An 18,214-nucleotide genomic window follows, 5' to 3' on the forward strand; every position below is an offset into this window, starting at 1 on the left:
AGTAGAGGACTGCCAGGAAGTGTTGCCAGAGGGACACAGGAGCAGCTGCAAGCAGTGGGCCTCTAACTTCAAGCACAGAGTTGCAGTATAAAGTATGAGGGGAGAGAAAGCGCAGGAGCCCACATACTCCAATAGGAAAAATAGCACAGCTGGAGTTGCTGATGATAGCTGGGTCCTAATGAAGCAGTTGAAAGCATGGGGGAGCACCAGAACAGTATCTAAACCAATGATTAGAAAGGTAGTGACTTTCAGACCCCCACAGACTCCAATAGGCAAAGTAGCCATTCTGGTGTCGCTGAAGATAGAGTGGTCCTAATGAAGCAGTGATGTAGTTGAAAGCATGGGGGAGCACCAGAACAGTATCTAAACCAATGATTAGAAAGGTAGTGACTTTCAGACCTCCACAGACTCCAACAGACAATGCAGCCAAGTGGAGTCTCTAATGATAGCTGGGTCCTAATGAAGGAGCGATGCAGTTGAAAGCATGGGGGAGCAAGAGAGCAGCAGATTAAGCCAATGATAAGACAGGTGGTGGATTTCAGGCGACCTCAGACTCCCATAGACAATGCAGCTAAGCTGGAGTCACTGATCATAGCTATGTTGTAACTGAGCTAAACAGTAGTCAAAAGCATGGGGGAGGCACAGACCTGCCATTTGCACCTGTGATTAGACAGGAGGGGGATTTCAGACCACCATAGACTCCAACAGTCAATGCAGCTAGTCATGGATCATATCAGTGCCATAAGTGAGCAGGGTAAAGCATGGAGGAGGAATAGAGCAGCACCTTGACCCTAAGTTCACACCTGAGCGTTTTACAGCACGTTCAAACGCGCTGTAAAACGCTCAACACATGAAAACCAATGCTTCCCTATGGGAATGGTTCTCACCTGGGCGTTTTACAGCGCGTACGATCGCGCTGTAAAACGCCCGACGCATAATCAAGTACTTGAGCTTCTTTGGGGCGTTTTGACGCGCGTTTGTGGCCATAGGACACTGCAGTCAAACGCGCGTTTACTATTACAAAAAACCCACATAAAAACACGCGACAAAAACGCGCGGAAAACGCTCAGGTGTGAAAGCAGGGTAAGGGGGAAGCATGAGGAAGCAGCAGAAGAGCAGCTTTTGACCATGATTAGAGAGAAGGTGGATTTCAGAATACCTTTTACAATTCAGCTAAGCTGGAGTCACTGATTATAGCCCAGTTCAAACTGAGTAACGCTGCAGTGAAAAGCATGGGAGTGGAACAGAGCAGCAGCCTGAGCCTATGCTGTGACAGGTGGGTGGATTTCAAACCTCATCAGACTCCAATAGACAATGCAGCTAAGCTGGAGTCACTGATTATATTGTGTTCTAACTGAGTGATACTGCAGTATAAATCACGAGGGATGGATAGAGCAGCAGCATGAGCCTATGTTGAGGTAGTTGGTGGATTTCAAACCTCATCAGACTCCAATAGGCAATGCAGCTAAACTGGAGTCACTGATTATAGCTGTGACCCAACTGAGCAATACTGAAGTGTAAATCATGAGGGATCTCAGATGACCTCAGACTCCAATAGATAATGCAGCCAAGCTAGAGTCACTAATTATAGCTATGTTCCAACTAAGCAATACTGCAGTATAAATCATGAGGGAGGGATAGAGCATCAGCCTGAGCCTATGTTGAGATAGTTGGTGGATTTAAGCCTACCACAGGATCCAATAGGCAATGCAGCTAAGCTGGAGTCACTGATTATATTGTGTCCTAACTGAGTCATACTGCAGTATAAATCATGAGGGATGGATAACGCAGCGGCCTGAGCCTATGATGATGCAGGTGATGGATCTCAGACTACCATAGACTCCAATAGGCAATGCAGCTAAGCTGGAGTCACTGATTATATTGTGTACTAACTGAGCAATGCTGCAGTATAAATCATGAGGGATGGATAGAGCATCAGCCCGAGCCTATGTTGAGATAGTTGGTGGATTTAAGCCTACCACAGGATCCAATAGGCAATGCAGCTAAGCTGGAGTCACTGATTATAGCTGTGTTCTAACTGAGCAATACTGCAGTATAAATCATGAGGGATGGATACAGCAGCGGCCTGAGCCTCTGATGATGCAGGTGGTGGATCTCAGACTCCCATAGACAATGCAGCCATTTAATGAGGTAGCCCTACAGGCTTGAGCTTGTGATGAGCCAGGAGATGGATTCCAGACTACCACAGACTCCAGTGGACATTGCAGCTGAGCCCTCGTAGCCCGGCCGCAGACCATGCTGCCCCTTACCTGTGGCATTTCGAGGGCACCGAACCTCGGCCGTATCTCCCGCTGGGGTTTCTTGCCAAACAACAGCCGCGTAATTTTCCTCGGGACAAATCTCATGAGGCTCTGAAATGACAGAGAGATCTCTTGTTAAAGGTCAATTCTATTTGCCAATATAGTTTAAGGATTTTTCCGGCGCGGCGTTCTCTCCTGGTAGCGATGTCGGAGTGATGATTAACTTTCTACTGGCAGAGAGACGAGCCGGGGACGAGAATCACATTAAAAATAGAGGGAAAAGGTAAGAATGTGCCAGATCGTGTCATCTGCTCGTGATTAAACACGTCTGGCGAGAGCGCTCATTACCAACTCGTCCGTGGAGTTACTTACCGTAATTTACTTGTTAATTACTGGGCGGGTGCAACCACCGCATGCAACGCAGGAGGCAAAGGGCATCGGGGAGATATGTAATGATTCATTCACATGTTGTGTTTTTTTTTGTTTTTTTATATTATAATTTAAAAAAACTTCCATATAGTGACCAAACAGTAATTGAATAAGAGCACCACACACAGGCTAAATAACACCGTTATAAGGTGCTGCTACTATCATGCAATTCAAAACTAGAGTAATGTACAGCGCCGATGTAGTAGCGCTACATAATTCCTAAGTAAATACTGCCATATGGTGCTGAACTAAAACCTTGATATAGTGACCAAACATAAAGCCATTGACCAACAGCACCGTACACAAGCCAAATAACTACCGCTACTATCATGAATTGCAAAAATAATATACTGTACAGCGCCAATGTAGTAGTGCTACAGAATTCCTAAGTAAATACTGCCATACGGTGCTGAAATAATACCTCTATATAGTCAACAAATGTACAGTAATTAAATACCAGCACCATACACTGGCCAAATAAAACCGTTATAAGGTGCTACTTCTAATAGGCACTTCAAAAATAATATACTGTACAGCGCCAATGTAGTAGTACTACAGAATTCCTAAGTAAATACTGCCATATGGTGCTGAAATAATACCTCAATATAGTGACCAAACATAAAGCCATTGAATAACAGCACTGTACACAAGCCAAATAACTACCGCTACTATCATGAATTGCAAAAATAATATACTGTACAGCGCCTATGTAGTAGTGCTACAGAATTCCTAAGTAAATACTGCCATATGGTGCTGAAATAAAACATCAATATAGTGACCGAACATAAAATAATTCAATAACCGCTTTATACGCTGGTGAGTTAACACTGTTACATGGGGTTGCTATCATCATGCATTGCAAAAATAATGTACTGTACAGCGCCAACGTAGTAGCACTACAGAATTACTAAATTAATATCGCCTTGTAGTGCTAAAAGAAAAACTATATATAGTGACCAAAACCAGTGCCATAACCTTGCCAAATAACTTTATCAGGTTCTGCTACCATCATACATTGCCAATATAATATTCTGTTCAGTGCCTGAGTACTAGTTATAAACAATTCCTAAGTAAATACCACCATACAGTGCTCAAATAATACCTCCATATACTGACCAAACCTGAAGTAATTTAGTAATAGCGCCATGCATTGTCCAAACACGGGGTCACATGGGCTACCATCATGCACTGCAAAAATGACATACTGTACAGTGCTTATAGGTTAGCGCTACACAAGTAAATGCCGCCATACAGCGCTCAAATAAAACCACAATATAGTGACCAAACGTAAAGTTAATTGAATGACAGCTCCGTATGGCATATTGGCCAATTAATACCGTTACATGGGGTTGCTACCATCATGCATTAAAAATGCTTAAGTAAATACCACCATACAGTGCTCAAATAATACCTCCATATAGTGATCGAACATAAAGTAACTTAATAACAGCACCATGCATACCGTCTTAAAGTGCTCAAGTAATACCGCTATAGGTAAAGTCATCTTACAGCAATCTCTACATAATACTACCATATAATTAATCATGGACTCAAGACTCAGGTGTTAGACCATCTAGGGCTGGCTGATACGCCCCGTACGACCAGGTCAGTTGCACGCCGCCCCCGGGTGATGTCGTGCAGGGTGATGTCCCGCGGTGGCTTTGAGGCGCGCTCATTTGGGTGGCGGCGCCCGTCACTTGTCAGCCCTGCGTCCTCTCTCAGTATGACAAGGGCCGGTGTGGTGTTCATTAGTGGGATAGTAAAGACAGTGAGCTCCGATGGGGGTGCGCGTGGGAGTATATAACATCAGCTAATGGGGTTAGAGCTGCCAGTGGCCCCGGGGCCCATTCTGAAGGGTTGATGGAGAGAGATTAATTAATTGGTGATACGTCGTACAGGAGACGGTCAGGATATCCCCGCAGAGGAGCGAGAACAGTGTTGGGGCTCATGCACACCAGCGTATTCTCTTCCTGTGTCAGTTCTGGGTTTTTTGCAGACCATATACGGAACCATTCATTTCGATGGGTCCGCAAAAAAAACGGAAGGTACTCCATGTGCATTCTGTTTCCGTATGTCCGTATTTATGCTCCGCAAAAAAATAGAACATGTCCTATTATTGTCCGCATTACGGACCAGGATAGGACTGTTCTATTAGGGGCCAGCTGTTCCGTTCCGCAAAATACAGAATGCACACGGACGTCATCCGTATTTTTTGCGGATCTGTTTTTTTGTGGGCCGCAAAATACATACGGTCTTGTGCAAGAGGCCTTATCCTGGAGTAACAGAGGCTATGACTGGCCTGGCATGCTGGGATTTGTAGTTCATATGCAGCTGCTGAACAACAAGTGGATGCAGTGTAATGGGATGGATACTGAGTGTGATACTGCCTGCTGAGCTGTGTATCTAATCCTATCCTGTGTGATACTGCCTGCTGAGCTGTGTATCTAATCCTATCCTGTGTGATACTGCCTGCTGAGCTGTGTATCTAAACCTATCCTGTGTGATACTGTCTGCTGATCTGTGTATCTAATCCTATCCTGTGTGATACTGTCTGCTGAGCTGTGTATCTAATCCTCTCCTGTGTGATACTGTCTACTGAGCTGTGTATCTAATCCTCTCCTGGGTGATACTGTCTGCTGAGCTGTGTATCTAATCCTATCCTGTATGATACGGTCTGCTGAGCTGTGTATCTAATCCTCTCCTGTGTGATACTGTCTGCTGAGCTGTGTATCTAATCCTGTCCTGTGTGATACTGTCTGATGAGCTGTGTATCTAATCCTATAGTGTGTGATACTGTCTGATGAGCTGTGTATCTAATCCTATCCTGTGTGATACTGTCTGCTGAGCTGTGTATCTAATCCCATCCTGTGTGATACTGTCTGCTGAGCTGTGTATCTAATCCTACCATGTGTGATACTGCAGCGAGCTGTGTATAATCCTATCCTGTGTGATACTGCCTGCTTGAGCTGTGTATCTAATCCTATCCTGTGTGATACTGCCTGCTGAGCTGTGTATCTAATCCTATCCTGTGTGATACTGTCCTGCTGAGCTGTGTATCTAATCCTATCCTGTGTGATACTGTCTGCTGAGCTGTGTATCTAATCCTATCCTGTGTGATACTGTCTGCTGGGCTGTGTATCTAATCCTGTCCTGTGTGATACTGTCTGCTGAGCTGTGTATCTAATCCTATCCTGTGTGATACTGTATGCTGAGGCTGTGTATCTAATCCTATCCTGTGTGATACTGTCTGCTGAGCTGTGTATCGAATCCTATCCTGTGTGATACTGTCTGCTGAGCTGTGTATCTAATCCTATCCTGTGTGGATACTGTCTGCTGAGCTGTGTATCTAATCCTAGTCCTGTGTGATACTGTCCTGCTGAGCTGTGTATCTAATCCTGTCCTGTGTGATACTGTATGCTGGCTGTGTATCTAATCCTATCCTGTGTGATACGGTCTGCTGGCTGTGTATCTGATCCTATCCTGTGTGATACTGTCTGCTGAAGCTGTGGTATCTGATCCTATCCTGGTGATACTGTCTGCTGCGCTGATACTGTCTGCTGAGCTGTGTATCTAATCCTATCCTGTGTGATACTGTCTGCTGAGCTGTGTATCTAATCCTATCCTGTGTGATACTGTCTGCTGAGCTGTGTATCTAATCCTATCCTGTGTGATACTGTCTGCTGAGCTGTGTATCTAATCCTATCCTGTGTGATACTGTCTGCTGAGCTGTGTATCTAATCCTATCCTGTGTGATACTGTCTGCTGAGCTGTGTATCTAATCCTATCCTGTGTGATACTGTCTGCTGAGCTGTGTATCTAATCCTATCCTGTGTGATACTGTCTGCTGAGCTGTGTATCTAATCCTATCCTGTGTGATACTGTCTGCTGAGCTGTGTATCTAATCCTATCCTGTGTGATACTGTCTGCTGAGCTGTGTATCTAATCCTATCCTGTGTGATACTGTCTGCTGAGCTGTGTATCTAATCCTATCCTGTGTGATACTGTCTGCTGAGCTGTGTATCTAATCCTATCCTGTGTGATACTGTCTGCTGAGCTGTGTATCTAATCCTATCCTGTGTGATACTGTCTGCTGAGCTGTGTATCTAATCCTATCCTGTGTGATACTGTCTGCTGAGCTGTGTATCTAATCCTATCCTGTGTGATACTGTTGCTGAGCTGTGAATCTGGGTGATACTGTGCTGGGCTGTGTCTTCTAATCCTATCCTGTGGTGATACTGTCTGCTGAGCTGTGTATCTAATCCTATCCTGTGTGATACTGTCTGCTGAGCTGTGTATCTGATCCTATCCTGTGTGATACTGTCTGCTGAGCTGTGTATCTAATCCTATCCTGTGTGATACTGTCTGCTGAGCTGTGTATCTAATCCTATCCTGTGTGATACTGTCTGCTGAGCTGTGTATCTAATCCTATCCTGTGTGATACTGTCTGCTGAGCTGTGTATCTGATACTATCCTGTGTGATACTGTCTGCTGAGCTGTGTAATCTAATCCTATCCTGTGTGATACTGTCTGCTGAGCTGTGTATCTATCCTATCCTGTGTGATACTGTCCTGCTGAGCTGTGTATCTAATCCTATCCTGTGTGATACATGTCTGCTGAGCTGTGTATCTAATCCATCTGTGGATACTGTCGCTTGTATCTATCTCCTGTGTGATACTGTCTGCTGAGCTGTGTATCTAATCCTATCCTGTGTGATACTGTCTGCTGAGCTGTGTATCTATCCTATCCTGTGTGATACTGTCTGCTGAGCTGTGTATCTAATCCTATCCTGTGTGATACTGTACTGCTGAGCTGTGTATCTAATCCTATCCTGTGTGATACTGTCTGCTGAGCTGTGTATCTAATCCTATCCTGTGTATACTGTCTGCTGAGCTGTGTATCTAATCCTATCCTGTGTGATACTGTCTGCTGAGCTGTGTATCTAATCCTATCCTGTGTGATACTGGTCTGCTGAGCTAGTGTATCTAATCCTATCCTGTGTGATACTGTCTGCTGAGCTGTGTATCTAATCCTATCCTGTGTGATACTGTCTGCTGAGCTGTGTATCTAATCCTATCCTGTGTGATACTGTCCTGCTGAGCTGTGTATCTAATCCTATCCTGTGTGATACTGTCTGCTGAGCTGTGTATCTAATCCTATCCTGTGTGATACTGTCTGCTGAGCTGTGTATCTATCCTATCCTGTGTGATACTGTCTGCTGAGCTGTGTATCTAATCCTATCCTGTGTGATACTGTCTGCTGAGCTGTGTATCTAATCCTATCCTGTGTGATACTGTCTGCTGAGCTGTGTATCTAATCCTATCCTGTGTGATACTGTCTGCTGAGCTGTGTATCTAATCCTATCCTGTGTGATACTGTCTGCTGAGCTGTGTATCTAATCCTATCCTGTGTGATACTGTCTGCTGAGCTGTGTATCTAATCCTATCCTGTGTGATACTGTCTGCTGAGCTGTGTATCTAATCCTATCCTGTGATACTGTCTGCTGAGCTGTGTATCTAATCCTATCCTGTGTGATACTGTCTGCTGAGCTGTGTATCTAATCCTATCCTGTGTGATACTGTCTGCTGAGCTGTGTATCTAATCCTATCCTGTGTGATACTGTCTGCTGAGCTGTGTATCTAATCCTATCCTGTGTGATACTGTCTGCTGAGCTGTGTATCTAATCCTATCCTGTGTGATACTGTCTGCTGAGCTGTGTATCTAATCCTATCCTGTGTGATACATGTCTGCTGAGGTGTATCTAATCTTATACTGTTGTGATACTGACTGGAGGGATCCTAATCCGGTCTGGGTGATACTAGTCCTGCTGAAGCTGTGTATCTAATCCCTATCCTGTGTGATACATGTCCTGCTGAGGCAGTTGTATCTAATCCTATCCTGTGTGGATACTGTCTGCTGGGGGAGGGCTGGGTAATCTTAATCCCATCCTGTGATGACAGCTGCCTGAGGCCTGTGTATCTATCCTCCTCCTGTGTGATACTGTCCTGCTGAGCTGTGTATCTGATCCGATCCTGTGTGATCCTGTCTGCTGAGCTGTGTATCTGATCCCTATCCTGTGTGATACTGTCTGCTGAGGCTGTGTATCTAATCCTATCCTGTGTGATACTGCCTGCTTGGCTGTGTATCTGATCCTATCCTGTGTGATACTGTCTGCTGAGCTGTGTATCTAATCCTATCCTGTGTGATACTGTCTGCTGAGCTGTGTATCTAATCCTATCCTGTTGATACAGTCTGCTGAGCAGTGTATCTAATCCTATCCGGTGTGATACTGTCTGCTGAGCTGTGTATCTAATCCTATCCTGTGTGATACTGTCTGCTGAGCTGTGTATCTATCCTATCCTGTGTGATATCTAATCCTATCCTGTGTGTACTGTCTGCTGAGCTGTGTATCTAATCCTATCCTGTGTGATACTGTCTGCTGAGCTGTGTATCTAATCCTATCCTGTGTGATACTGTCTGCTGAGCTGTGTATCTAATCCTATCCTGTGCGATACTGTCTGCTGAGCTGTGTATCTGATCCTATCCTGTGCGATACTGCCTGCTGAGCTGTGTATCTAATCCTATTCTGTGTGATACTGTCTGCTGAGCCGTGTATCTAATCCTGTACTGTGTGATACTGTCTGCTGAGCTGTGTATCTAATCCTATCCTGTGTGATACTGTCTGCTGAGCTGTGTATCTGATCCTATCCTGTGTGATACTGTCTGCTGAGCTGTGTATCTAATCCTGTCCTGTGTGATACTGTCTGCTGAGCTGTGTATCTAATCCTATCCTGTGTGATACTGTCTGCTGAGCCGTGTATCTAATCCTGTACTGTGTGATACTGTCTGCTGAGCTGTGTATCTAATCCTATCCTGTGTGATACTGTCTGCTGAGCTGTGTATCTAAGCAGATGACATTAGATACATAGTTACCCGGACACTTCTTCTCATTGCACGGCTTGCTTTCCTCGGACGGTCCGGCGCAGTCTTCCCCTCCATGAAATGGTCCGGAGCAGGAGCGTTCCCTCCTCTGCGCCCCTCCGTCACAGGTGGTGCTGCAGCCCCCCCACTGTCCCCAGGGCTGCCACTCGCCGTCAACTGGAAGAAGTGGAAAACCGTCATTAGTGCAGATACAGGAGCAGCTCCCATAGAGGTCACCTATGTCCATCTGGCCCCTACTATTTGCCGCCATTCCAGCGCCCGGAGCAGGGGTCACCCAGCTTTCCGCAGCACCTACATGGTGCATACTTCTAGTTCTGTACCTAGCGCTGATGATCGAGAGCCTCGTCAATAGGAGCATATAAAATATATGACATATCACAGTCCTCAAACATTCTGCTAGTTATCGTGTGCACTTTGTAACTTACATTATAGTATGCTCCAGTCACATCCAAAGCTGCGGTAGCCTTGAGAGGACAGACAGGGTTTAGCTGAGATCTATTCTTCCACTGGGTCCTGGTGCCAACACTACATCTCCCACAATGCACCACTACAGGACATGCTCTGTACCAGGAATCAGCAACCTCTGGCACTCCAACTACAACTCCCAGCATGCACACTTGCTCAGCTGGTTTTGTAACTTCTATAGAAGTGAAAGGAGGATTCTGGGAGTTGTAGTTTCAGAACAGCTGGAGCTCCGGAGGTTGCTCGCTCCCTGTTCTATACTGACCGAGTTTTTGAAGGACCTCAGGATCTTCATGATTTTGACCCTCACCTGGACACTGTGACAGGAAGCAGTCCTTGGTGTCCGACCACGTCCCGTGACACTCCGAGCCGCCGTAGGACGGTCCATTACACTCCCGAATCCTCTTTTGAGTCCCATTGGAGCAAGTGGTGGAGCAGGCACTCCAGCTGGACCACTCATTCCAGTTCCCATCAACTGCAAGGAGATAGCGGACAATTAGCTCTAGTGCCATCCTACGATGCAGCAGAGCTGAATGTGTTTCAAGTTGCATTACCATGATCCCTCTCTATGGTTGGATACTGCTGCCCGATGTAGACTTCACATTGGGCTATGCACAAACTCATTACCACTACATTCTATGTTTGATCACATTGATTGAATATGACAAAAATAGCACTGCTTCATATGACTGACTGAGCTCTGATTGTATATGACAAACTCAGACGCGCTACACTGAGAAATTGTTAAATCTCTCTGTCTGATCTCTGCTAGACATGACATCTGCTCCTTTACATCTGTCAGACTCTGCACTGCTTGATCTGGTTAGCTGAGCTATACCGCAAACTCAGCTCTGCCACATAGATCATATACAGCCCTGCTACATGTGACAAACAGAACTCTGCTTGATCTGGTTAGCTGACCTATACCGCAAACTCAGCTCTGCCACATAGATCAAATCCAACTGTGCTATATGTGACCAACTCAACTCTGCTTGATCTAACCAGCTCTAACTCAGCTCTGGCACATAGATCATATAAAGCCCTGCTATATATGACAAACTCAACTCTGCTTGATCTGGTTAGCGTAGCTATACCACAAACTCAGCCCTTCCACATAGATCAAATACAGCCCTGCTATATGTGACCAACTTAATTTACCCGGGCTATACCACAAACACAGCTCTGCTGCATAAATCAAAATCCAACTCTGCTACATGTGACAAACTATTCACTGCATGATCAGGTTAGCTGAGCTATATCACAAACACAGCTCTGCACATAGATCAAAATCCAACTCTGCTACATGTGACAAACTCAACACTGCTTGATCTGGTTAGCTGAACTATACCACAAACTCATTTCTGCCACATGGATCATATCTAGCCCTGCTATATGTGACCAACTCAACACTGCTTGATCTGGTTAGCCGGGCTATACCACAAACTTGGTTCTGCCACAAAGATCAAATCCAACTCTGCTACATACGACAAACTCAGCACAGCTATTTCTGATTAGCTGAACTATACTGTAAACTCATTTGTTGCTACATAGATCACATCCAGATTTGCTACAAATGACAAATTCAGCTCTGCTACACATAACACCCTCAGATTTGCTATAGTAGACCAGATGACCCCTTCCGCAGATATAAAACTGAAAAACTCAGTCATGCTATATCTGACAAATCTAGCTCTGCTACATCTGTACGGCAGGAGAGACACGAGGAGATGTATGTAGTCACCTGGACACAAGGCGATGTTACAGAACTTGGTTTGCTTCTCTGGTCCTTTGCACTGTTCACCCCCAAACTGGGGCGGGTTGCAGGTCCGGGTCCTCTCTCTGTAGCCCCTTCCGCAGGTTGATGAGCAGAGACTCCACGGGGACCACTCGTCCCAGGTACCGTGCACTGCAGGAAAGAAACCGTACATTGTATAAGTGGCCCCTGATGTCTGTGATGTCACCGGTGCACTCTGCACTGCACATGGCAAATGCTGCAATATGAGAAACAGCAACAATATAACATTTCAAGGCCTGTCTGATACATGGGACTCCTCAGGGGCGGAGCTATGGAGGTGGGCCGGAGGGGAGGGAGGGGCCACCAGCAAGACACTTTACTATAGTCCAAGACAAGAAACTGAATCCCAGTGAAGGAAAAGCCTCATGATACACTAACTTTTTTTTTTCCGTTTGCGTTCCATATACGGACAGTATACGGAACCATTAATTTCAATGGATCCACAAAAAAAACAGAAGGTTCTCCGTATGCCTTCCGTTTCCGTATTTCCGTTCAAAGATAGATCATGTCCTATTAGGCCTATTGCACACGACCGTAGGGCTTTTTCAGTGTTTTGCGGTCCACAAAAAACGGATACGCAAAAAATACAGATGACATCCGTGTGCATTCCGTTTTTTGCGGAACAGAACAGCCGGCCCCTAATAGAACAGTCCTATCCTTGTCCGTAATGCGGACAATAATAGGAAATGTTCTATCTTTGAACGGAACGGAAAAACAGATATACGGAAACGGAATGCATACGGAGTACATTCCGTTTTTTTGCAGACCCATTGAAATGAATAGTTCCGTATATGGTCTGCAAAAAACGGAATGGAAACAGGAAAAAAAACGTTTGTGTCCATGAGGCCTTATTGTCCGCATAATGGATAAGGATAGTACTGTTCTATCAGGGGCCAGCTGTTCTGTTCCGCAAAAAACGGAATGCACACAGACGTCGTCCGTATTTTTTGTGGATCCATTTTTTCCGGACCGCAAAATACTGAAAAAGCCATATGGTCGTGTGCAAGAGTCCTAAATCTGTGATAAATGTCCTTGACTTAGGACTCTTGCACACGAGGCAAAAAACGGATCCGCCAAAAATAAGGATGACTATGTGCATTCCGTTTTTTTCGGAACGGAACAGCTGGTCCCTGATAGAACAGTACTATTCTTGTCCATTATGAGGACAATAAGGCCTCATGCACACAAACGTTTTTTTTTTCCGTTTCCGTTCCGTTTTTTGCGTTCCATATACGGACCGTATACGGAGCTATTCATTTCAATGGGTCTGCAAAAAAACGGAATGTACTCCGCATGCATTCCGTTTCCGTATTTCCGTTCAAAGATAGAACATGTCCTATTATTGTCCGCATTACGGACCAGGATAGTGTTGCTCTATCAGGGGCCAGATGCTCCGTTCCGCAAAAAAACGAATGCACACGGACGTCATCTGTATTTTTTGCGGTCCGTTTTTAACGGATCAGTTGTTGAGTCTTTTGTTTCTATTTCGGTTCCGTTTTGCCGTTTGTTTTCCCTTTGTGATCCGTTTTTTGACAGTAAGTACATAAAAAAATTGGGCTGGGGATAAAATTTTCAATAGATGGTTCCGCAAAAACGGAACAGATAAGGAAGACATACGGATGTATTCCATTTTTTTCCGGACCCATTGACTTGAATGGAGCCACGGAACGTGATTTGCGGGCAATAATAGGACATGTTGTATCTGTGAACGGAATGGAAATCTGGAAATGCATACGGCGTACTTTATGTTGTTTTTGCGGACCCACTGAAATGAATGGTTCCACGTACAGACCGCAAATGGAATCCGCAAAAACTCAACGGAAAAAAAAAAAAGTTTGTGTGCAAGAGGCCTCACTGTAACGCTTCCTTCCCGACAATCGGGCTCTTTAATACAGGCTTTACACTGGCCTTACTATTAGGCCGCAATACACCCCCACCCTCGTTCCCCTGCTTCCAGGCATATAGAATATTTTTTTTATTATTATTATTATTTTTACATTTTATTTGGTTTACTTTTAAAATTAATATTGGCTTAAAGGGCCTTAATTTGGAACCACAGTAAAAGTAAAGAATAAAACTATTAATAAATATTAGTAATAAATACATTCTTTTACATTGTATTAATAAATACAAATAATAAACAAGTAAAATAAATAAAACAGAATTATTAAAATGACTGAACATGAAATTAAACCATAAATAAATACAATTACTAAAAGATACCGGTACATATAACAGTAAATCATAAAATTCATTAAAATATAAAAAAGTACTATATGATAAAATATATTCATAAAAGAAAAAAAAATTAACCAATAAAAATAAGATAAAAAAAAAATTGGAATGAATACAAGGAGATAGAAAACAGGATTAAAGGGGTATTCCCATCTGGGACATTGATGGCGGTATACGGTATCTAGGATTTGCCGCTCCTATCTCCAGGACGGGGCCCCTGAAGCGAAGGAGCTTGCTTTCTATTTAAACCTATAGGCGTTCCAGAAACAGCCGAGCGGGCACGACCACCATTCTCCATTATGGGACCGCCATATTCAGCTAGCGGATACTTGCACAGTCCTCACTTTGGGGGGGACGTGCTGGAGATCGGAGCTGGTACAGGGGTAGGACCCACACCTATCTAGCACTGATACTAGCGATACACCATCAATATCCCAGATGGGAATACCCCTTTAAATAAGAAAAAAATAAAAAAAGACCAGTACTAGCACTGCCACGGCTTCCTGCTATCCCACTGACACGGGCTCGTCGGATGAGCTGCGGGTATCTCGCCTGTGTCTCTACCTCGCGCAGGAGTCGCAGTTACATTGTAGCTAATGCCTCCTCCAATGTTCTCCTGCCACAAGCGTCGCCATGACAACATCTTTTTTGGAATTACTATGTAAATATATACCAGTAATAACAATGTTCCAAAAGGAAGGTGTAGCGGTGAGACGTAATGGAGCGCCTCATTAAATATTCACATATTTAGTGCTTACAACTTAATGTAAAACACCGCCACGCTCCGTAATTATAAACTTCAAAAAGGAATCCAGAATTTAATAGAAGCCACAAATAACGCGCGCGATGTTCCTCAGCGTGAGAGGAGAACGGGAGATGAAATAGGGCCGGGAAACTCACAGCGTGCCGAGAACACGGACACAATCTTCTCCGCTTCCTGCATCACATTCATTATCAGATCCCACCCAAGATAACAACTAAAAAATGATGACAAATTTGTGCTACTTTTTGCTTCAAAACTTGTAAAAATAAATAAATAAATAAACATCCCTCCCATAGTCTCTGCCCATGTGAAAGCTTTGTGCTCCCCCTGCCACAGTAGGGTGTCTACAGGGTAGCAGTCTGCAGTCGCATGCTGTAAAACTTCTGTCAGCTCCCCCATAGGTTGTATATGTCAGGTCAATGTTTGCATTCACTTACAGCAAGCAGAATTGGAACACAGAGCATATTAGGAACGTTGCAGAAAATGTAAAAAAAGAGCTACATAAGACAAGACGACATCTTCAAGGTGAACCCGATATCATTTAAAGGGCTTGTCCAGAAGGACAACATGGCTGAGTTTCTCTAAAAAACGGCGCCCCTCTTTCCGATGGGATGGGTCCGCTATTGCTCTGCTGCATTGAAGTGAATGGGGCCCAGCTGTAATGCCACACCGAACCTGTGAACAGGCGTGGCACAGTTTTTTGGAAGAAAGCAGCCATGTTTTTTTTTTCCTAATGATTTTTCTAAGGGCTCTTGCACGCAAATGTATTTTCCTTCCACGTTACGGTCCATTCACACGTCCGCAAAATGGGTCCGCATCCGTTCTGCAATTTTGCGGAACAGGTGCGGACCCATTCATTTTTTTCAATGGGGCCTGAATGTGCTGTCCGCATCCGTATTTGCGCATCCGCACTTCCCATCCGCAAAAAAATACAACATGTCCTATTCTTGTCCGCAATTGCAGACAAGAAAAGGCATTTTCTATGAGAGTGCTGGCGATGTGCGGTCCGCAAAATGCGGAACGCACATTGCCGGTGTCCGTGTTTTGCGGATCCACAATTTGCGGATACGCAAAACACATATGGACGTGTGAATGGACCCTCAATTTCAATGGATCCGCACAAAAAAAACGGAAGGTACTCCGTGTGCATTCCGTTTCCATATTTCCGTATTTCCGTTCTGCAAAAAAATTGAAAATGTGCTTTTAGGGTCCATTCACACATCCGCAAAATGGATCCGGATCCGTTCCGCTACGTTGCGGAACGGATCCGGACCTATTCATTTTCAATGGGGCCGCATTTCAGTTCCGCATCCGCAAAAAATAGACCATGTCCTATTCTTGTCCGCAGACACGGACAAAAAAAGGAAATTTTATTAAACTGCTGGCCATGTGCGATCCGGAAAATGCGGAGCGCCCACGGCCGTTGTTTATGTTTTGTGGATCCGCAATTTGCGAACCGCAAAACACTTGCAGATGTGTGAATGGACCCTTATTGTCCGCATCATGGACAAGGATAGCACTGTTCTATTAGGGGCCGCAAAATACGGAATGCACATGGACGTCATCCGTATTTTTTGTGGATCCTTTTTTTTTTTTGCGGACCGCAAAATACATACGGTCGTGTGCAAGAGGCCTTAGGCTACATTTGCACGATCGTATGAAGGAGTCCGGACCCATTCATTTTAATGTGTGCTGTCTGCATCCGTACCATTTTCCTATTGTTATCCGCAAATTGCAGAACGCACGCGGGCTGGTATCCGTGTTATGTGAATGTAGCCTAATCCTGTACATCCCTGAACATCACTAATCTTGTATCTTTAGAACAGTCGGAGTTTCCTTTTTCTGATACAGAGTTCCAAATCCTCCCCACAGACATGTCAGAATTCGGCCTACCTGCAGCCACCACTAGAGGGCGCTCAGGAGCTTGTATCATACAGTTTTATTATGGAGATGAATGGGTAGACAGTAAGCTCCCCCTAGTGGTCTCCAGAGGTAGGCAGCACTCTTTTCATTGAATTCTGTGACTATACAGAGGATTTGGGGCTCTCCATCAGACTGCTGACCCAGGCTGGACATTGTTGTCCTAGATAATTCATGCACTTTGTGGCTCCGCTGTGTTGTGCATTTTCATAGGTAAATGCATTGATATCCAATTATTTTAGTCAAGATGAATGTTCATTACCTTTAAGGCTAGGTCTACACGACGACATTTGTCGCGCGACATTTTGTTGCACCAATGTCGCGCGACAATTTTTATAATGGCAGTCTATGGTGTCGCACTGCAACATGCGACATGCTGCGACTGCGACGCGACAGTCGCAGAAAATCCATTCAAGATGGATTTTTCTGCGACTGTCGCGTCGCAGTCGCAACATGTTGCATGTTGCAGTGCGACACCATAGACTGCCATTATAAAAATTGTCGCGCGACATTGGTGCAACAAAATGTCGCGCGACAACTGTTGCGCCCTATCTGTCGCGCGACTTTTTGTTGCGCGACAAATGTCGTCGTGTAGACCTAGCCTAAGAGCCATGCTCGACTATAGTTACAATTTTGTATATCTTGAATAATCCACAGTAAGGTCGCACAAAGGTTTCTACTCTTCAGTGTTATTCTTCTCATGAATGTACCAGTCTGAGAAGAATCCTCCTTGTCTACTTTTAAATTTATGACGGGAGATAAAGATAAGCTCTATGCAGCTGGGGATAATTACCTATACAATTAGGCATTTATTAATTAAGCAAAATATATAATATTCATGTATTCATTTAATGAGCCTTAGTCCTTAGCATAAGACAATCAGTAGGACATATATATATTACTTTATATTATATTGTTATATGTTATGAAGACATGTATCCAGTATATAATATATATTTCTCATTAGGAGAATATTCGTCTCTAAAAGAGTGTCTGTGAAGATGTGTGTTTTGTAACAATTATTCACATCTATGGTATGAAAGGAGATACTGATATCTCTGTGAGAAAACAAGGCCATTCAAGTTATTTATGATACATAAATAAACTCTGTGAGAAACATTCAGAGAGACGCCTAGAGGTCTGTCTCTAATTGCTACAAGTGTCAGAATTAATCCCTATAGCTTTGAATTAAAGCTTTTAAGGTCAAATGTATATAATACGTTTATTCAGACTTACATAAGTTAACCCTTTATACTATGATGCAAATAGCTTACACAGCAGTGCCACCTAGGTATGAGTAGGTGACATTACAACAGTAGCAAAAGTGCATTCTGGGTAAGGTTACGATGTCACATTTTTTATCAATGATCACGCCCCATCCGACTATGATTGGAAAGTTCCAAACTAGGA

General features: G+C 44.2%; 1 protein-coding gene across 2 annotated transcripts in view; it reads right to left on the reverse strand.

The window, feature by feature from the left end:
* ADGRB1 (adhesion G protein-coupled receptor B1) overlaps positions 1 to 18,214 on the reverse strand; it is a 559,240-nt gene that overhangs the window by 218,593 nt on the left and 322,433 nt on the right. For both annotated transcript variants that reach the window (XM_044294271.1, XM_044294270.1), the window contains exons 6-9: positions 11,833 to 11,997; positions 10,402 to 10,566; positions 9,621 to 9,785; positions 2,271 to 2,372 (exon numbers count right to left, since the gene is read on the reverse strand). In XM_044294271.1, coding sequence (XP_044150206.1) covers positions 2,271 to 2,372; positions 9,621 to 9,785; positions 10,402 to 10,566; positions 11,833 to 11,997 — 597 coding nt within the window. The remainder of the gene's footprint in view (positions 1 to 2,270; positions 2,373 to 9,620; positions 9,786 to 10,401; positions 10,567 to 11,832; positions 11,998 to 18,214) is intronic.

The sequence above is a fragment of the Bufo gargarizans genome, chromosome 5 (genome assembly GCF_014858855.1).
Source record: "Bufo gargarizans isolate SCDJY-AF-19 chromosome 5, ASM1485885v1, whole genome shotgun sequence".
NCBI classification, from domain to species: domain Eukaryota; kingdom Metazoa; phylum Chordata; class Amphibia; order Anura; family Bufonidae; genus Bufo; species Bufo gargarizans.